The sequence below is a fragment of the Hirundo rustica genome, chromosome 3 (assembly GCF_015227805.2).
Source record: "Hirundo rustica isolate bHirRus1 chromosome 3, bHirRus1.pri.v3, whole genome shotgun sequence".
NCBI classification, from domain to species: Eukaryota; Metazoa; Chordata; class Aves; order Passeriformes; family Hirundinidae; genus Hirundo; species Hirundo rustica.
In genome coordinates, this window is record NC_053452.1 from 37,837,444 (window position 1) to 37,859,453 (window position 22,010).

General features: G+C 41.7%; 1 protein-coding gene across 2 annotated transcripts; it reads right to left on the reverse strand.

Moving 5' to 3' along the window:
* Nucleotides 1-2,483: 2,483 nt before the first annotated feature.
* Nucleotides 2,484-20,230, reverse strand: FAM98A (family with sequence similarity 98 member A). 2 transcript variants are annotated; one of them, XM_040059476.2, is made up of 9 exons: nucleotides 20,156-20,230; nucleotides 19,874-19,952; nucleotides 16,768-16,916; nucleotides 15,014-15,148; nucleotides 12,076-12,260; nucleotides 9,834-9,914; nucleotides 8,422-8,538; nucleotides 5,871-6,038; nucleotides 2,484-4,348 (listed from the first exon to the last, which is right to left on the reverse strand). In XM_040059476.2, exons 2-9 carry the CDS (start codon nucleotides 19,924-19,926, stop codon nucleotides 3,605-3,607), a joined length of 1,632 nt encoding a protein of 543 aa, XP_039915410.1. In that variant the 5' UTR covers nucleotides 19,927-19,952; nucleotides 20,156-20,230; the 3' UTR covers nucleotides 2,484-3,604. The 2 variants fall into 2 exon arrangements, with proteins under 2 accessions (XP_039915410.1, XP_039915409.1); XM_040059475.2 differs by lacking the exon at nucleotides 20,156-20,230 and adding an exon at nucleotides 20,058-20,137.
* Between the last annotated feature and the right edge of the window lie 1,780 nt (nucleotides 20,231-22,010).

The following is a 22,010-nucleotide window of genomic DNA, read 5'->3' on the forward strand; positions in this document are numbered from 1 at the left end:
GAAGGCCAAGAGGAAGAACACTGTTCCCCTTGCTTGCTTACTTAATTGCCTTTTTAATCTGCTGGAGTTCTGCTTTTGATCATGATGCACAATGGAATCAAGCATGTATATCCAATCCAACACAGTTTAATAACATCCATAACCCGTCTCTCCTCTCCCAGCTTCTATTTAAGAGATTCCTCCCAGTGCAGCAGTGTAGGAATCATGTTTGGAAAACAGTAAATATCAGAGCATCATACAGAGAATAACAAAGCAGTGGTTGTTTGCTTTCATTAATCAAAGCTGCTCTCTCCACATACACAAAGCTTGTTTTCCCTGGGGAACAAAGAAGTCACAGCACACTAGGAGGAAACAATAGGGTAAGGAAAAACAACAACAGCTGGCAGAAGCAAAGTGTTTTCTTTCCTGTTGGAAGAGCAAAGCCTCCTGTTTTTGCCTTGATGATTTTTAACTTTCCTCCTCAAAAAGCAATAAACTGGGACTTGGCTTACCCTAAGTCCTGGAAGAGGGAGGAAGAGAAGCAACATATTTTGACGAGAAAAAGCTATATGGGAGGAGAAAGCGGAAGCTCCCACCTCAGCATCAATTCACCATGTCACAGTGTGCAAAGGTGAGACTCTCCACTGCAGCAACAGCTATATCCTTGCAGAGGAACTGGAGCTCTAGCACAGAAAGCTATCTCTGAAGGTGCTGATGTAACTCCAGCAAGGGCTCCATGAAAAGCCTCCTGAGTTCCCTCTTGCTAGGAACAAGTTTACTGCACTCCTAATGCACTGACAGGAAACACCATCCCTCTATGCAGTGAGGAGTGTGAAGAAAAGCTGAAGCTGTCAGCTTGAAGAGATTACATTCCCAGCAAAAGGCTTTTTTAATTTGTCAATCCCTTTACATTTGCTAGTCCAGGACTGACCCCGCTGTAGAAATCTTAATTCTTAAACCCCCCCACTAAATATTTTTTGCCTGAATGCAGCTAGTCACCAGCTAATGCTCATGGTATTACCCTCCCACAGGGGAGACACCACCTCTGGAGAACGATGCTGTAAGAAACCATCAATAAACCTTTGTGAAGCAGCAACATTCAGTTTTAGATGCTGATAATGTGAATGACGCTAGGCAGAGATAGAGCTGTATCAGTGATCCTCAAAGACCTGGAATTCAATACAGAGAGCTTTTCTCGCATCAGGCTTGTTATATTTGTATGAAACACTAAAAGAGAAAAGCCATTAGGTCAGATTTCCAAGTGCCTTTCTCAGGGATCTTTGCTTCCAAACCTGTGAATCACTAGCAGCATCTAGTGGCCGCAATAAATCAAACAGATTTTCAGTTTGACTGTGCCATGAAATACAGGCAAATCAGTTCTAACTGTCATTTTTAGCTTATTTACATGATTATCTTGAATTACAGCAACACCAGCATTACAGAGATTCTCTCAGAATCTCATGCTATTACTGTAAGGCAAGGAACTGCTCCTGCCTGCATCGATCTGGATTCATCCCCAAGGATTAAACAGGTAGACTCTGCCACCATCACAAACTCTGGTACAGTGATCTGAGCACAATAGCAAGAACCTACATTTCCACAAGGCTGGAGAGCATCAGGAAGTTCCCAGAAGCAGCATACCAAATTCACAGGGCATGCAGGAGGAGCATAACCTGGGAGACAAAGTGTCCTAGGTTACAATGTAAGATGTGCCCAAAGCATGTATTCTGTCACCATCTACATGAGCTGTTGAAACTACGTTGGACAGTGTTTCTCTTGCCCCCTGCCTCCAGACTATCTTCTGTTAATGGCCCATCAACGCCCTGCTGCCCCTCCAGGAGCTATCTCTGTTTAATGGGCAATCAAGGACCCATTGCAAGACTCATAGAATGAGATCAGCCCATTGTGAGATGCTCTGCCCAGGGAGAGGAGCCAAGCATTCCCACCTGGATATAATCTGGGATTTGGGACAGCACAGGGAGCCTTACCCACTGGATTCCCAGAGGACAAGAGCTACCAGACCTTTCTGCGGGATCACTGCTTCAACAAGACCACTTCATCTAGACTGCTACCACCACGGTTTCAGGTTGTATTCTGATTCTGTCAGTGATCTTTTGTACTATTGCATTTGCTTTATTCTATTTTACTTTTTTTTTTTCCTCTCCAATTAAATTGTTTTTCTGACTTAGAGTGTCTCCCTGGTTTTGCCTTCAAGCCAGCACACAAAGTTAAAGAATAACTACACAGCAAGAGAGAGTACTATGAGCTGCTGCACCAGGTCAGAGGAAGGAACAAAAGAACTGACGATCAGTTCCTCCCACCTGCTCCTGTTCTGACAGCTCTTCAAAGAGCAGAAAGCATGGTACAGGCTGGGACAACTACAAAATATAATATAGATTAAAATAAAATTTAAAAAAAAGATTAAAAAGACAGAAATCCCCATGAATTCCCAGCTACTGTAGCAACTGCTTTTTACTGTCAAGAAAAAGAAACTAAAGCAAACAGAACATACAGATACTTTTATTGCTCACCTTTTATACAACAGCACACCTTCAGCCATTTTCTTTCACAGCTTTTTGACAATGTTTATGTACACAAAAAACCCAGCAAGAAGCATTATGTGGCTTTCAGTAAAGAAAAAAAAACCCCAAACATCAGAACACCAAACTCAGCCAGGTTTTGTTTTCTGCAGCAATAATAAAAGGGCTTCCTCCAGGCAGGAACTAATCTTCCCAGGCCGTAGTGCATTTCTTTAAAAAGACAACCCCCAAAACAAATTGCCCTAGATTTGCTGAGCCAGTGGTATTAACTTGCAAATAAAATAAACTTCAGTTTGTCATTTCTTCTAGCTGATTTCAAGTAAAAATTAGGTTTCGAGGAGGAGCAACTTGTTTTGGATGGATGCAGGTCAGTTTGAATTGCTACACCTAACTACAGCCCTACACACACTATCGGTTCACAATTTAGCTTAGTTTGAAATGATCTTTGCAGATTTTGGCGGTGGTCAGTCGTCAGAGTTGAGCGGGTGGGAAAACGCTGTTTAGCGGGAGATAAGGCTACTGAACATGGCATCCGCAGCAGAGCTCAGGTAACACAAACCCCGTCTGTCAGAGATCCCTGTGCGTGCACGCACACGCTCTAACGTCATCGTGACCGAAACAAGAGGTCAGCAAGCCGAAAAGCAACGCTCCAGACTGGTTTAGAACATGTAACTCAGCAATTATTTGGGGGAAAAAAATGCAGAAGTTCTGCTGTGTACTACAACAGAAAAATTTGACAGGTCTTGGTATTTCTCCAAATCAAAATAGAAGGCAAAGACAGCAGGCACATTTAGAACAAAAGCGTTTTGAGCAAAGGGAACCAGTCCAACATCCAAAAAGCATGGCTATTAGTTGATGTTTAGGGTGCAGGGGGTAGTGACAATGTCTTTCATTCAGACAGGCAGAAGTGGGTGGGGAGGAGAGGTCTACACGAAGTTGTGCTGTGCTCTATGCAGAACGTCCCACCCAAAGAGATTCTACCTGCTGTGTACAAACCTGTACTAATTCAAGCAGCATTTAAGTCAGGCCTCTGAAACCAAGTTTCTATTACGTGAGCTCTGCTGAAGTGTAAATTTTTAGCAGCCTCAGCTGGTGAAGTGTCTTCCTTGTCCAAAGCCAGATTGATTATACTGATAACCTCCATGCTGGAAGTGCTGCTCAAACTGCCCTCCTTGATTAAAGTTCTGTCCACCTCTGCCCCCCCAGCCACCTCCTTGACCTCGGCCACCGCGACCACCACGGCCACCCCTCCCTCCTCCACGCACACCCCCTCGGTCACTGTGGGACCCACCATCTTGGTATCTGTTGTCTTGCTGGTAGCCACCGCCACCACCACCCCCTTGGTAGCCACTTCCAGAATAAGAAGACGACTGGTAGCCACCATAGCCTCCTCCTTGGTAGCCACCACCACCATGATAGCCACCTGTTTGAAAACCTGCATCTCTGTAGTTGCTCTCCCTGTAGCTGCCATCCTGGTAGCCACCACTTCCACCATCTGTCCAGCCTCCTTGAAGCTTGTTTCCTCTTCCTCTGCCACCATGATCATAACCACCGCGTCCTCCTCGTCCCCCTCGATCATGGCTTCCTTGTTCGTGACCTCCTCGCCCTCCATATGACGAGTCATAGCCTCCTCTTCCTCCTCGGTCGTGGCCCCCATGGTCATAACCTCCCCGCCCTCCATAGGAAGAGTCGTAGCCACCTCTTCCTCCTCTGCCGCCGCCTTGCTGCGAGCCACCCTCTGGTCTCTTCTGCCACGGTGGCATCTCAGGAGGTGGAGGTTCAATTTCATTGGGCCTTCCTCCTCTGTCAGGCACTCTGCCCATCAGCACCTGCAAAGGGAGATGGAAAACTGTCACAGGAGTTGTGACACCTCACACAAGAGTCACATTTACTGAGACACACCACAGACAGCACCCACTCCATGGTTTTTACATCCAGAGGCAAATTTTGTGTGTTTGAATGACAGACCTCTGTCTCCAGTAAATAAAAGTTAAGCAGGGATTATCTAGTACTTGAAGCGCTGCTAAGAAGACAAGTCAGGAGACCTGTGCTTTGTGTTCAAACAACAGGCACATCGCCATGGGCAGCACCAACACAGCCTTTCACTTAACTCTTTATCAGTGCAGAGCGCTAAACCCAAATAAGCACAAGTACAATGCCACACCGTCTCTCTCCTAACTAGTGTTCTGAGTTGCTGTAGAAACCATTGACTTGGTAAATAAAAGGTAAAAAAAAATCTATTTTTCAGTGAGGATATGCACAAACGTAACAACAGACAGGAGTGAGACAGCACTGATCAGAGTGGAGCCAGACTCTCGAGGTCTTTAGCTGTCTAAGAATGGCGTGCCCTTAAAAATTTAGCAAGGCAAAACGGGACATTTGTACTGCTTGGAATTTTGAAACAATATAACAAAGGAACTTCAACGCAAGTAGGCTACTTTGCTATTTTCATACTACTGTCTTGGAAAACATTTAATATTGATAATGGAAAGAAGATAACAGATCATGCATCAGCAGCAGGGCAGTACTGCATTCCTACTAAAACCTACATACAGTCTGATAATGGAGTCAACCTGTCTTACTACTCAATTTCCTACACGCCAACAACACCAAAAAGGTGCAGAAATTATTTGGATTGGATGAGCTGTGGCCAAATCAGCACACCACTACTCTTTCCTAAATTAATTAGAACTTTACCTGAGGTATAGTTGGTACTCAGAAGGTAGAAGAGCATGCACTTATCCCACTTATTTTAAAGCACCAAGTAAGCTGCTGTACATAGCTATTGAGCAGCAAGTTCAGCACATATACTTTTGTGAGCCTATTACTCTTGTAAAATCATAATTTTTGAAACAAGGCAAATTGTTTAGCCTAAGTCATGTTTCTACAATGTCATTACTAGAACTACACACTTGACTGCAATCGATGAGTGCACCCAGGGCAATTTAATTTGTGGGATCCTTGCCTTGTGATCTTAGTACGTTCTATTTACACAGACCAGAAACACAGTTACTATATAGGTGTTATTTTAGACATGGTGACAGAATTCAGGTAGCAGGAAGGTAATGGCTTCAGTAATTCTGGTAGGACAGAGCAGACCTACTCCCACTGAAAGTAATCCAAGGTACTTTAGCAATTTTTACTGCCCCAAAGAAGGACACTGCGAAGCTCAACAACTGAAACTGCACTATCCATAATCTACTGATGCATTATCTGGAATAAATAAAGGCCAAGTTTCTTATCCTTTATTTCCAAATTCCACTTACAATCCCAAAAAGCCACAGGATTTATTACTACATTCAAGTTACTTAAATATTCCTAAAAGAACAAGCTGTTTGTCACCCAAGGTACCTTATTAATGGCACATGCAGTCTTCTCTCGGATGGACCCGCTGCTTGTTCTCATAATCTTTGACAGATCCTGCCGAGCTGCCAAGAGATTTGCAATTGATATAGTGCACTTGGTAGATAAGAGGGCACGTTTGGGCTGGTAGACTTTAGCCAGTTTTTCTGTTTGACTCTGTTGGAGCAAAGAAAAATAAAACCCAGTCAGTTAAAGCAAGGGGACATCTCATCACAAGAATCAAATCAGCACTGAGTAACAAGCCACTACTGTAAATAGAACAAAAAGTTAATACAAAATCAGCGAGAAACACTTTATACCTGAGGATTACACAAATAAAATGGAGTCACATTAATTTCTTAAGTAAATAGGAAATACAATTTTGACTGAAATGCCAAGACACCAATGAGCTGACAATTTTAACAATATATACATACAGACTGTATTACTTCCAGGCAAACAGAATAGAAGTGTGCCATATAGTTATATGAATTACTGCTAGAATCCAGAAGATACTGAGAGTGAAACACAACTGTTTCTGTGCCTTCACCCTGACTTGTCCCCGTTTCAGCTGGGCCAGATCACCCCATCACCAACACTCATCAGCAAAAAGGTCGTGTTAACTCTTTCCACTCTTCATTCCAGTCAGCTTCTTCACAAAGACGAGGCACCAGGAGGGACTGGCAGAGCTAGAAATGAGATCCTACACTCAACTTTGCCCTGTGTACAATGGCTCTTCCTCTACTGCCTTCCAGCATTAACCATTCTGGCTTTTTTGAACACCTTGAAAGTTTTCCAGCTGAAACACAGGACAAATCTGTGCTACCACACAGGAGTTACTACACAAGTTACATCTCTCTTCAGCCATCAACAGAGTATAGTGTGTGATGCAGTTAGGATAAACCAGATTGTCATCTGAATGCAGATGATGGCAGTGGGGACAGGCAAACAAGGTTTTCCAACACATCTTAACGGTGCAAAAACTTAGAAGCACATTTTAAAATCCTAAAATCTTATTTTCCATCCAAAGGCAGAAAACTGGAATATGACACTGGCTAAAGGTAGGAGAAGCAAAAGTATTCACCAGAATACTACTGTGCTTTTCCCTGGTATGTCTGACTGAGCTCTGAGCACAATATTTTGGTACTATGATACTATTTTAGGTAAAACTTGAAATTTTAACTTTAAAAAATCCCTAGTAATAGACTGCAAGGGGTTTTTTCCCCTGGTGTTTCCACGTATCTGGAGAAGTAGCTATTTTGTCATGCTACTGTACTCTAATACTTTTCAAATAAAAAAGAAAATTAACATCTTGCTAAAAAGTTGCTGCTAAAACAAATTGTATTGTATGTCTGGAATAGTACGGCAATACTCTCCAAATTTGTACTGTTATGCTTCTAAAAAATATTTGCATTTTAATAGATATAAATGAATATACGCATTTTGTGGGTTTTGTGAAAATATTCTGTGTAGGTAGTCAAGTTCAAAACTTTCTGAGAATTCCTAGGAAAAAACCAAAACCACACAGATAAAGCTGCCAAAGCTCTAACATAACTAGAAAGCCCTGTTTTTTAAACATAATTCACATTTTTGCTCATTTTTATTCAATATTAAAATACTTAAACACTCAGCTAGTTCTTCAGTCACCTACTAAAAAGCCTGAAGAATTCAAGGTTTCACAGAGAGTACACCAGTAGACATCCTACTCAGATGATGAAACAGAAAATGGGACAGGTCACAGTTCATTATTAAAATATGGCTGCTTTTTAAAAAAACCACTTATTAAGAAAAAACACCCAATGACTCTATGTGTCACAGTCCAGCACTAATAACTCAGTCTCAAATACTGTCAGCAGCATACTTAACACCAAGTTAGCAGATCTGGTCTAGTCCTGGAAAATAAATTATATGTACTTTTTTTTTTTTTAAATCCTGTAATTTCTTTCTGAGACATAAGAAATAGGGAAACCATGTAATTATTTCTAAAAGCAGAATAAGTATCACATACTCAGGGGAGAAAAGACCTCATGTCACAGGTTCAAAGACAAAAGAAGCACACAGAGCATTACCCTGTCTATGAGATAAGAACAAGTAGTGCCTTAGCAGCTTTTCTCACATGCATCTGTGGAGTTGTGACTGCAGACGCACTTTGAGTTAAGGAAATCTGATGGCTGTGGACAGCACAAAGTAAGATAAGGGCTGGTCAACAGGAAGATGCTTTTCTACCATCACACAAGACACAGCACTTAATGGCTCACATAGTACTCTTGGTATTGATCCATGGTTGGATCAGTAATCTCCACTTTTTTCGGCGGCTTTGGTGTGTAGTTACACAGTCTGACTTCTCATTTTACAGACTGAATTACAATCCAACAAATCAGTTTTAAGTAAAATATTTTTTAACCATCTTCCATTGTCATAAGCTTCTTTAGAAAACAAAACCAGACAATTCCTATGATTATTTTTGACTCATGAAGGACAAAAAAATGATGCAGTTTTCCAGAGATACTTATTATAAAGGGTTACCAACAACCAGGACTTCCCAGCAAGTTGTTTGTACCTTAGCTCTGTCTGACCAGCCGAAGGATTGCACAGTAACATCCAAACGTTTGACTAACAGTTTTCTTCGGACTTCGTATTCGTTGACTATGGCTTGATTAATTGCTTCAATTTTTTCCTGAAACAAAAATTTGCAAACATAATTTATAGATTAAAGTGTTTCTACTTAATGAACTACACGGATGGAAGAGAGTATGACAGAGAGATACTATGAAAAGCTTAAGACTGCAATTATCTACCTTGTCAAATGGACTCACAGACAAGCTGGGCCTACAGATGCTATTTTCCTGAAGCTTCCATGGCTCATGTTCAGCCTTCTAAAATTTTTAACAGCACAAAAACTGCACACACTTGCTGAGGCATTTCTCAACATCCACCAGGACAGAGAAGCAAAGGTGAGAAGATACTACAGGCAACAAGCTTAAGCAAGGGCATCTCCTAAGAGACAGGACATCCGTGCCTTCTTAAAAAGTAGTAAGCTTAAGGACAAAGATAGAGCAAAGATAAAGGACTAAAAGTAAGCACAGTACTGTAAGAGGATCTTGATTAATGCACAATCTGCCTACAGGCAAAACAACAAAGTGCCCTATAGGAAAAAGTCATCACGAGAAACACCTGGTAAGCAGACCTGGCTTACTTAGAGCAGCAGCAGCTGAGAAATGCACCTTTAGGGAAATCATAGATGTATTTAAAGAGGCCTGGCTGGGGGGGAGGGCAGCAGGGCCCACTTTCAGTCTCAACACGAGCACTGAAGGAAGCAGACTGCTGGGAGATGTGCTTCAGCCTTAAGCAAGAGAGACAAGAGAGAGCTGAAGTCTTGCTGCAGCAGCCATAGCTTTGAGCTTGGTGCAGCAGCAGGGATTAAGCCGGGCACTGTGCTCCCAGTACAGCAGGTGACAAATCCCAGCTGGAGAAGATCATGGCTCCACAGCCTGGGTGTACAATGTCTCTCCCAGCTCCTACCTGAATACTCACTGCCTCTTGAAGAGGCTATGAAGGAAGCAGACCACTTCAAATGAGAAAAAGAGGGGGACACTATGAACAGACCCACAGTTTAGCTGAAAAGAAGTCCCAGAAGCAGACATGACACCATCTCAGCAGGGCTAGGTCACACAGACAGTGCTGGCAAAGGGCAGGAGAGGAAGGTTTAAACTACTACACAAGCATGCTGGTCAGCACCACCATTGTAGATCTCTCATTCTGGAAAAGTTTAGCCAGCATCTGGACCTAGCGATTCATGCAAGATCTTACCAGCTGCTGTATATTTATTGCACCAACATATACATTATACTGCAAGAAATTATATTCTTCTCTTCAGAAAGAGAAAAATTATTTTTGCAACACACATAATCAAGATCAATACTTGGTATACTTCAAAGAGGGAAATGGGCTCTAATACCTTCAACTACTCACCCAGTGAGCAGGTCCCAGTTGTTTCTTTAATAAAGGTTTTCCAACGTGATTAGGTGGAACCTTTGCTAGAGTTTCCTTCAGCTGTTAGGAGACATAAAAATATAAGCTTTGGCTAAAAAAATCAGTTTTTCAAGATTCAAATTAAAGGAGAGGACTATAGGACAGTAAAAGGCATGACACAGCAACCTCCAATATCAAATTATTTTCTCTGGAACAGAGAGCTAAGCACACTTCTTTTGGAAAGCAACTGTTTTTGGTAGTCTCAGCTATAATAATTTAAAAATTAAGAGAAGGGACTGTAGAAGAGATCTACAGTTAAAACAAAGACACCATGAGGTACTGCTGCTCTTGAACCCAGAGGGATTATTCTACACATCATCTCTTTAATCCAGAAAAAATCCCATATTTGTATAATAAAACCTTATATTAAGGCTATGGGAAATATAACACGACCCAAAGAAGGATCCCTCCTCACAAATGAGAGGAGGAAAGTATTTAATATGAAATTTTAACTCTAACTTGCATTTTAGGAGTTTGGGCACAAATTATCTATCCCACCTGAAAATTTCTTAGGACTTCAAGGGGGAAGAAATGAAGTAGCAGCGACAAAAACTTCCAAAGTAGTTTGGAAAAAAAAAATGCCAACCTGTTCATTCCAGCATGTGATCTAACACATTCAGGGATCTGGTTTTCCAATGGTACTGAGCCAAACTTATTTAGGATTTTAAACCTAAGTGTTTTCAAATAGTAGAGGCAGTGCAGTCAAGTATCAGTTCCTTTTTTTAATGTGGTGGATCATTAACAAAGAGAGTGAACTACAAATAGGTCCTCCTCCAAATTGTACTACACATGTGTGAGGAAAAATCTTGATTTTCATACATTAAGTTACAATATTACCATTCTAAGACCCACTTTTTAAAAACAAGTGCACTGTGATGTCAATCATTAGTCAGCTTTACTTTCTCATTCTCAAATACTGCTAACGTGAAGTATTTGGACTATAAACACTAGTTATATACAATTTCTGCTAAAACTGTAGGTTAGAAGTTCTTGATTGTATTTCATTATGCTGTAAGGACAGTTAAGGAGGGAGGTTTATGTAAGTCATTGGGCCAATAGTCATTTAACCTTAGCAGACAATGTAAAAGAGAAGCATGTTAGGAAAACAACAGAATTCCCAGATTAAAAGGATTTTAATCTACTTTATAGTCTGTATTTTTAGAGAACCTCTTTCAACAGCAAAGCTTCCTAGCATTGTCCATTATTATGAGTATTTTCTGCTTTTTATATAAAATAGAAGCACAGCATTTCTTATGTGTCTGTGTAGTGCCCATAATAATTCCAAAGCCAGAAAACAAACTGCTTCCATTCTACACCTTGGACTTCTGATGGAAAACCAACCTCCTGTCCTCAAACAGGTCAAACCAAACTGGTATCTTGCATAGAAACAAAACACTGTTTTCAGTTTCTTGGCTTTGTTTAGGTAAAACGCAACTAAAAGGTGTGCCAAACTCTGAAAGTGTTTTGGGGAGCTTTGTAATCACAATTAGTCTGCATTGGAAGGGACCCATATCTGTTCTTTAAAGTTATCAAGGCTTGTCTTCTGCTGTTCTGCTCTCCCCTGTCTCACAAATTAAGTCACTAAATGTGACCTAAAAGATTTCTGTCCCCAACCCTTGCTCTGTTCACTGGACAGTCCATTCCATTTAATTTCTCTGATTTATAAAAGTAAATTTTTATTTTTTTTTTTAAGTCACAACAGCCTGGAGAACACACACATGAAGGAATAAAAATAAATGGAATCACAAGAGTTGATGAAGGCTTAGGGAAAAGGTGTTAAGTTCTACTTTAGTTACATCACCTTTCAACAAAAATATCTTTAAAACATTAGGTTCCCATTTGTTTAGGTGTAATTCTTGAAAAACATTTCCCTTTAACCTTCTTCCTGAGGCCTAAGCCGAGCATCTTCTGTCTTCTGTAACAAGTGATGGCATTAAAACCTAGAGCAGTCACCCCACAAGGCGATGATAGCAGCAGTCCCTGACCTCATGCCTCGGCATGGAAAAAGCCTTTAAAATAATTTTCAGAATTCTGACTCGTTGCATACACAGCAAAACACATTAACTCTCCTTCACAATTCAAAACTGGAGTTTCACAGGAGGCAAATCTCACCCATGTAGCAGAACTATTTTCCATCAAAAAATATCATAAATATTCCAATTTTTCCTCCTTTGGATCTTACTTTTTTTTCAATTCCGCTGAAGAACTGGAACATGGTTATGTTGGCGGGAGGCTTGGACATGCCTAAAGCAATACAGATGCCTTTTAGCTCCTGAAAGACTTCGCTGCCTCCTCCTTCCTGGGCTTTTTTAGGAGGAGCATTCACACACAGCATTCTGGCAGCTTCCAGTTCTGAGATGAGGTATGCTGGGGTAAGAAAAATTAGATTGGACCATCAGATATAGCAGAGTTAAATTGTTTTCGAGCCAGTGAAAACTCAAGTGCTTACAACCAACAGATGTGCCAATGGACTGTTTAGCCAGAGTGAGGGATAGAAATTCTGTACCTACAGAACACTCATATTTACAATTACCGAGTTCAGTGCTAGAAACACAACAAACAGAGGACAGGTTTAGTACAACCAATGAAAGCTTGGAAAAAATCCCTATGATTCCAGCACAGCTCTTCTCCTTCAGGTTTTGCCCAGTAAAGACAGGAAACTAGGAGCATGGAAACAAGTATGTGCATTTCAGTGTAGACAAATAAGTACTTCTTGAGGCTCTAGGGAACAAGAAAGGAAACAAGTAGAGAGACATGAAATGCTGGATGAATCTCCTCTATTTTTTTCCCCATGCAAAATGCAGAGTGGAAAAATAATCCCTCTTAGAAACGTTCTTGAGAATTCATGTTTACAATAACTTCAGAAAGGAAGGCAGTAACTGATGAAATAGAAGTTAGAATGGCTGAAGTTTTCTGCAGAAAACTCAGTTCTCTCAGAACTGTAAGAGCCTACCATTACTTTGTAACTCCTTTATTAAACAAAAAGAGAAAAATCAAAAATCACAATTTCTGAACATGGTATATGCCCAGAATTCCAGCATCTGGTGTCATTTACAGTGATGTAAACAGCCTTTGTTTGCAGGTGTCACAACTTTAAGGCTTTTTATAAAATGCACAGGTTTAAGAATACTTCTCATTAATCATAGTGAGTGACCATAGCAACAATGTACATAAACACTTCTAAAAATAAGAAAAATTGATATTGCAGACACACTTGTGAGCACAGAAGTAAACTCAGGACTATACAAAAGAAGATTATTATTTCTAAAACTGGGACAGATAAAAATATAAAGAAAAAACCACAGCATTTTAATGATCTCTAGAATGTCTTCTGCTAAAAACACAGAATACCTTATGAATAAAAAATTTCTTAGAATATGTAAAGCAGTGAAGCATCCTCCGTAAGTTCTTTCAGCAACACTTTATACAGGTTTTTCTTACATTGAACTTTCAATTATTTACACTCTTTTCAGGCCTCCTGAAAAAGACACTAGCAGGAGAATTTTGTTTCAAAGATTTAGAGACCACATGTAAGCTATCTTCAACCTCCCCTGACAATGACAGAAATTTTTAAGCCTATCACTAAGACAAATGTTCTTCAGATAGGGATTCTTTTCTGCACACCTCTTCTAAACCAGCCTGAAACTCTTGTACTTTCTGTTTTTGCAGATGCCAGCACCTAACATTGTATTCTAGTGATGCTGCACATTAAGACAATCAATTCTAAATACTTGCGCTTGTTTGGTGCTCTCCTCTCCCAGCAACACTGCAACATCTTACAAGTAACATAAACTGTACTGTATTTCATTAAAATGTAAAATACCCTGGCATTTCATTACAGAGGGTTATCCTCTTTCTCCTGAAAAAACCTAATTTTATGGCTCACATGCAACAGGATACCTAATAAGTTCACTTAACACAGCTAAAGAAAGCTGTGCAACTACGGTGGTACACAAAAAAGGAGTCTGGCACTACTGCAATTTCACATTTGACAGTAAACATGGCATTCCTGCCAGATGGGACACCAGAGCTCAGCTCCTGAGCACAGCCTTATATTACCAAAATGTACATCCCAAAGGACCTCTGGGATAAACGGTGTGTCACAGACAAGCCAAATTTATTGAATAGCTTGGCTTACAGAAGACAAGCTGAAGGGGAGATTGAGCTACAAACTATTTTAAATGCATCAATTACCTCACTTCATCTGACATTTTTTAACATACTAAAAATATTCAGATTAAGTTTAATCATCTTTCTCCTACTCTGTAATTAATTTCTTGCATCTCAGATGATGGCAGAACTAAATTTGTTTTGAAAAGCTAAAAAATCAGCAGGAACTGAGGAAGCAAATAAAACATTAACTCATCTTGAATTTAAAATTAGATTAAAATTAGTACTACAATTTCTAACTCTAAAGCTTGTATTTTTTTTTATTATAATGTGAATTAATATCACACACCTTTCACAAATTCAAGCACTATTTCTTCTCCTCTAACATTTCATAAGCAGAAAAAAACCCCAATTTAGCTACTGAGATCTAATGGGTGGTAAAGGGAAGACATCACCATTGCTAATGTTAATTTCCTCTCAACCAGCAGAAAGCAACAGCAAAGCTATGTACTAAGGATGATGATCAAAAGAACTGGAAGCAGGGATAAAACATTCTCTCTTTCCTAACCATTCTGACTGCTGTCAGTGTAGGAAAATGCAAGTTTTGTTGCACCTTGCAGGTCATCACACTGGGAGCCTCTAAGATTATGATGTGTCTGATGTTAATGGTCATTTTTACAACCACAGTAAGTAGAGTTCAGTGGCTGAATTCTGGCAGAAGTCTTCAAATAATTCCCTCTTTGTTGTGCCTTTTGAGAGGTAACAGGAGAGGCTTTTTGCTCATGAATGCAAAAAAGGTTAACACTCAGAATATTTTCCATCATATCCTGGCTACATATTGACTGGTAAACGCAGAAGTACAATACTCTGACACTGTAAACTGCAGAAAAAATAATGCATATTTTTAGGTAACTACGTTGTGGTAAACAAAACAGTATCTCATTAGGTGTAAGAAACATTATGAATCTTGCAGAAAACCTGATTTGTTTGCAAGCACCCTTTTAACTTACTAAGCAGCAAGAGACAGTTCTTTTGATTATGAAGGCGTTTTGTCACATCTCCTGATGTCAATGACACATATGGACAGTTCATTTCAGACAGCAACCCACTCATTTCAAGCTGAAATTCTTCTGCTTCATTTGGACCTTAGAAAGAAAAGAATAATAATTCGTTCACTGCTGATATATATGGGGCTATGATGAGAATGAATTAGCTACTCAAAAAAAAAAAAATCTTTTGCTCAAGTTGCTATTTAATATTAAGACCTGTTTATAATGGAGGCCAAGTGCATTTCTTGGGTTCCTACAGGACACAGCACAACCTATTTGAAATCAAGACATGCTTCATTAATATAAAATTATGTTTCATTGACAGCTTTTCCAAGCTACAACAGACAGGCACTGGCAACTTCTACAATGAAAGGGGACATCAAAAACATAAATTTTACAGGCATTATTTTAAATATCAATTATCTCTTTCCATTACAAATGTATCAGATGGTTATGAAAAAGTCGTGAATAATAAATATGGCTTATGAGTTCTCCTTTTTTGTTTTTCTATTACTTCTCTCTGTAAGCTCACATTTGTCAACTGATTTTATTTCATATCAATATATCCTTTAAAAATAATTAAGTCATGTAAACCAAACCTTTTGACTGATTTCTGTCAAAAACTACTGAAACTAATCAGAATTTGTTAGCTAAAAAAAAAAGTCAGGAGAAGTAACATTTTTTTATCTTTTGGAAAGAGACTTCAACCCCAAATGTCTGCTATTCCCAAACTCAAGACATACAAAACAAAGGTAAGACCTGACAGTACTCCAGCATGTTTATAGCACTGTGTTTAGAGAATTTGAAATAGGTGTTGGAATACTTCTGGATTGTATTTTTACACAAAACATAGAACAGGAATCTTATACTACTAGAATGGTCATGTATTTCACATTCTTTCTCTGTAACAATCCATTATCTCACCCATGTAATAATGTCTTATTACATTAGATAATGGATTGTTACAGAGAAAGAATGTGAAATACATTGAAAGAAGAACAAATGACCATGTCATAAACAGAGAGAAAGGAAAGTAACAGATGCTGAGGTAAAAGGCAGCAACCTTTGGCCACTGAGTAAATACAAAGCTGAGCTCATAAAGGCATTAAGAGTTAATGTATCAGATATTCAGGAATATGGGTTATCATGCCAATTTAATCTGTAGAATGTCATGACAAAAAAAGTAACTTCTTCTTTGAAAGCTACATTTCGCTTCATCCAGCAAAACGAAAAACAAACAATCATTTTCAGGCTCTTTCTCAGAGTGTTCCAGGAAGAGGAAAAAATTTTTAGCAAGCACAGAGTTAAGGGAACTAGCAGCAAAAAGAAAAAGTGGTCATGAGAATGTTACCTTGAACAGTAGTACTACTGACATCAAAATAACAAACAGAACCATGGAAATAAAAGTGTTCTCATGATCTAATAAAAACCCCACTAGCATTAATGTTTCCCTAAATCCACCTAGGAACTTTAAAAATCAATATGGTTGAAAAATTAACAGAAAAAGCTGTTTTCAGAAGAAAGACTGTTTGATGGCCACTATTATTTCAACCTCTACTGGCTGTTCCTTAGGCAAATTTGAGGTGGAAAATATCCCAAATCTGTCGGTGTGCAGACAACACTCCCTGGTGCAACAGATATCGCCTGCCATAATCTCTGTGGCACGAAGGAACACACACTAAGTCCATGTCTGTGCTGGAGTTGTGACTACTTACTGTTGGTTGCCTGCACGTTTTCCTCTAGTTTACAGAACAGCCGTAACTCAGACACCAGCCAAGCACAGAGTTTGGTGAACTCAGGGGAGCTGGCTCCATGAGACACTGCCTGAGCCAGCGCTCCGTCGTCTAACAATGGCCCTTTGTAACTGAGAAGTAAAACAAAAGCACGGTTCATTAATGTTTGCTGTGACCAATGTCCTTTGATAGATTTATTTTATGCTGTATACATATTGAGAGCTACAACCACAACACATCTGCAGCGCTGATCTCCTGGAATGGGGATTCCTGTACTGAGCTCTAGCAAGAACCACACTGAAAACATCGGAGTAAACTCAGAATTGGTGTGCACGTTAACTTACCTTCAAAGAGACAGTGTCACAAAGTATCACCATCCAAGGTTTCCTCCTGGAAAATGTTGCCATGTACAGTGGCAACTTCTCTGCCTCCATCTCCCGAAGATGTTACTGACAACAGACCTACCCAGGGCAACTGCAGTCTCAAAGATTCCCTCCGGAGCTCTACAGACTGCCTTCCAGTATGTTGGATAATTACTGCTGAACAAGTGCATCTTTTCTGTCATTTCCTATCACGTATGAAAGGGCTGCCTTATGAACCAAAGCCTTTGATAGAAATCTTACAAAAGTGATCTGCATAACAATATCCTCTTTGAAAAACCAACCTCCCTTAATATACAGAAGAAAAACTACTGGAGTTGGTTCTTTGCATAAGCAAAATAAGCAAAAAATCAGACCTATCATAAGAAAGCAGGAGTTTATAGACCAAATCTTAGAAAACATTGTTTTGAAGGCATCTGTGAACTGATAATCTCTCAGGGGGAGAATGAAGAGTAGGGAGAAGACTGCCTTATTAACCAGGTAGAAGCCCAAGTCAGAGTCTACCTAAGTATTTTAGGGAAAAAAAAAAAAAAAAAAAAAAAAAAAAAAAAAAAAGTACAGTATTATTTTGAAATACTGCCCCAAAAAGAAAAAGACATTCAAGAGTGCTCACAACCAACTGAAACCTCTCTTGGAAACAGCCGGGTAGTCACCCACTACATCACAACAATCCAATGAGCCCAGGCAACTCTTGGCAGACCTCAGGAATAAAAGAAAATCTCAAATTGAAATGTAATTCTCCTCACTCTGCTCCTGTGCTTAATACGACATACAAAGGATTTGGCCTTCACTGTTGTGGTCTGTTACTTCAGCCAAGTAAAATGAAGAAGGCATACTCAAAAATAACTTTTACATCACAGAGCAGCTTGATTTGTGACACAGTTAATCTACTGGCAGCTGGTGGGAAGCTGTAATCTAATGTACTACAACCCTACAGCACGACCATAACAGGCTGGATGCTTCAAGAGGCTAATTAGAGCAAGTTTCAGTCCCATCCCACAGACATTTCAGTCCTACATGTGTAGGCCTGGGAACATCTGGGATTCACAACAGAAGCATCCAGTAATAGATCAAAATAGAAAGGAAGCAATGGCAAGGGTTTGCTTTGGCAGGATTGGGATTGAAGTCCCTGCTCAGATCTTCTAGAGGCACCTTTTCTAAAATTTCTGTTTAACAGAGGTAACATCTTGAGTGTGTTATTTCTCATAATTATGACTTCGGCTACACATCAATCTGGCCAGTAATCCAACTTGCAGATTCCTAACTGCAAGCAGCTTTTTCCTCCTGTTTCTGCCAATGGCACGCGTTCCAGAGCTACGCTCTCTTTTGGTAACATCGTGCTGTCCCATCTGCTTGCTTTTTCAACAGCTCAACAAACGGATTTACAAGACAAGAGGCCACCATCTGAACACCTTGAGCACAGTTACAAAAAGAAACAGCTCTCTAACATGTAATGTTGTAAGAAAAAAACAAGTGCTATATTAGAAATATCTTCAATATCTGATGAGAAAAAACAAGTTGAACCACGAAGACCACAGAGCTATTGCCAAAGCATAAAGCTTTAAACACCCCAGTCTTTCCAGACATCAGGAATCATAAGTCCTTCGGACACAGTTGTTACCAATACTGCTGAGGTCTCATGTCTTTCATTCTCCAAATTCCCTTTTTTTTTCCCCGCTTGTTGACAATTTTGTGTCATATAACTTATTTGTTCATATACTTTCGCTGTTTGCTTTACTTATTTATGTCAAAAATCAACAACACTTTCTGTCTACAACTGCAATAATCAGGAGCACAAATCACAGCCCCTTCAAGCCATTAATATCCCTTTAAACATATGACAGAAAAAAGAACCCAATCACAGTATTTTCATTGTGGCAGAGCTGCCTTTTCACATTTCAGTCAGAGAAATACCTGCCAAAACAGAAGCCTATTTGTCAAGCTTTACAACTATAGTCACTAACTTAGCCTGGAAATACAATCTTTGTTGGAGCATAATGACTCTAGCCACAAAGTGATTTATGGGAATGGGGCCAATGTGAGTAAATACAGCTGCTTGCATAGAACCAGCAGCAGAAGTGAAGTTGTAGCTGCCTGTCCTCTGAACTCTCAACAGTTTACAGACACGGGAGCTTACAGCAGAACGTGTTCTCCATGCTCTCCCTTTCATACATATACAACCTTTACTGACTCTGACAAAGTAACAGATTTACACAGCAGAAGTCTGCTGCACTATATTACACTTTAAAAAATATAAAGAGAAAAAACCCTTGCTCATTTGCAAGTCTTTTTACTTCCCCCCCCCCGCCCCCCCACTAAATATGAAGCCTGACAATTTTTTTCTTGTCTGATGTATCTCTTTATCCCCTCTCACCCTCAGCTAGGGCCGCTGTACAGAACAGAGGTGCAATGGACCCGATAGCATCCAAGAATCAAGGAGATCAGCTGGCAGGGAGAAGTGACACGCTCGCCAAGGCGGCGCAACTAAAAACCTGCCCGTTGGGCTTGGGACATCATCCCCAGCCCCGCTCTGAGGGCGGCTCTGACGAAAACGGGCCATTCCAGGCGCTGCCCTGAGCCGCGGCCCTCCGGAGCGACCGCGCCCCGCCTGTGCGGGGCAGACAGCGGCGCCGTGTCCCATGCCGGGGCCGCCCTCTGCTCCCGGCCCGCACCGGGAGCGTCCCGCACCCTCACCCCCGGACGCGTACCCCAGGTCTTCCAGCGACTCCAGCACATCGTTCTCCAGGAGCTCGAACTCCATCCTGCGGCGGGGCACGAGGGTTGGACCTGCGCGACAACGGGACTCAGCACCACCAGTGCTCACACTCCACCGCCCGCCATTCCCCCCTTCTCCGGCCCATCCCGGCCTCGTGGGCGAGACTCAACTCTCACCCCGCGCCGTGCGCTGAGGGAGAGCCCGCGGCGCCACAGCCCCTCTCCCTGCGCTGCCCATGCCCGCCCTTCTCCCCGAGCCCCGGAACCCCACGCACCGCGCTCGCAGCTGCGCCGCCGACTGCCGGGTTGGCATCTCAGGGCGGGGAGCGCGGCGCCGCAGGCCCCCGGGCTCGCTCTTCACCCGGCTTCTCTAGGGCCGCCCGCGCCGGTGCCTGACCGGCGCCGCCTGCGTCGCCGGCAGTCTCGGCCTACCCGCCGAGTGGAGCGCCATTGCTAAAGTGGAACACGGGTGCGAAGCCGGACAAAGAAGCGATTTTGTTGGAAAGGAGCCCGAGAAGAGCCAAGGATCTCATTTTTGTGTTCAGGCGCCACTTCGGGCAGACCTGGAAGAAGGACTCCTCCCTCCCCGCCGCGCAGCTCGCGCAGGAATGTGCTGCGGCCAGCGGCGTCGCGGCAACCGGCGGGGGGCGGGGGAAGGACGGGGCGGCGGAAGGGTCAAACCGCGCCAGAGAGAGAGCGCGTTTCCCCCCCCCCGAAGGACCCCGCGCCACGGCCGGGACCACAAATCCCGGTATGCCTTGCGAGCGTTCGGGTTTTTCGCGGGGGGCTCCCGGCGCCGCATAAAATTAATAAAATTAATTAATCGAAACCATTTCAGTTCAATTACTACATGGAATTCGCGGGTCTCGCTCCTCCCTCTGCTCCGTGGCCCGGCGGCGCGGGCTGCAGCTGTGCCCTGGTCGGGGCGCGGCGTTTAGGGATGCTGAAGGCAGCGCTCTGGGCGGGCTGAGCCTGCCCGACTCTGTGCTGGCCGGGAAACTCCTGGAGGCGCCGCTCTGTCAGTGTTTTAATAAATTATTTTAAATTCATGGGAGGCAGGAGAGTAGTGTAACAGCGTTCACTTTTTCTATGTGCTCAGCTGCCAGCATGTTCAGAGGGAAAGCCGTGCACGTGGGTACAGATCCATCCTTAGGAAAGAAAGCTCAGTTATGGGGCCAAAGGGGATAAGTCTGAAATGATCTCAGTCTGTCACCAGCAGCGAGCTGATGCTGCAGGAGGGGAGCCCTGTACTTCATGTAACTGCCATTGGCAGGCAGAAAGGACAAAAGCTGCAGTCAAAATATGAAGGATCTTGTAGCCTGAAGATGGGAGGATAAAGAAACAGTACCTTGAAGGGATAGAAAGAAGAAATACACTAGCAGATATCTCAGTCACCAGTTCTACTACTAACGACATGTCAATCTACACATTTAGGGGGAGATTACCTCCTAAAGACTAAAATCTTAATGTCTAAGGAATAATACAGGCATTCTGCTTTGTGCATTTGCTTCTAGTTGTATAGTGGTTAGTACAGTGTAGCCACAGCCCGCTTCTATTTTCTTAAGAAGAAATAAAGGCTTCTGGCAAGCTGCCTTATTGCTACTGGGCTGTGAGAATTACCTAATTTTCCTTTAGTCCATTCATTTTTTATTCAGAGTATCTCAGGTGTTGTGCTTGGGAGCCTTGCCTGGGTGGATAATCTAAACTGGAGGTCTGGGGTGGGGTTAGAATTTTCCTCACAAATTAAACACTGCTGCTGAAAGCTTGTGACCTTTTGCTTGTTTGGTTGACTGGGGGTGGGGGGGGGGGGGGGGGTGTTCTATTTGGTTTTTGTTTTGCTTTTATTTTTATGTAATGGTTGGTTTCACCTTGCTTTTACAGGTGGACATGTACAAAGCTGGGCAGTATATCTAGTCTGTCTCTGCTCGGTCGCTGCTGCTGCTTGTGGTCATGATAATGCTGAGCCCTTATTTCTGAACCTTCTTTTTTTCTTGCCCTAAATATAGGGTTTAGTAGCATTCACAGGAGCAAGCAGTACATGAAACAATCCATTTTGTCACATGGACACTGTTCCTGTGTCCACTCCTGAATCTGCGCATGTTGAGAAGTGAGGATTTTGTGCTAATTTCA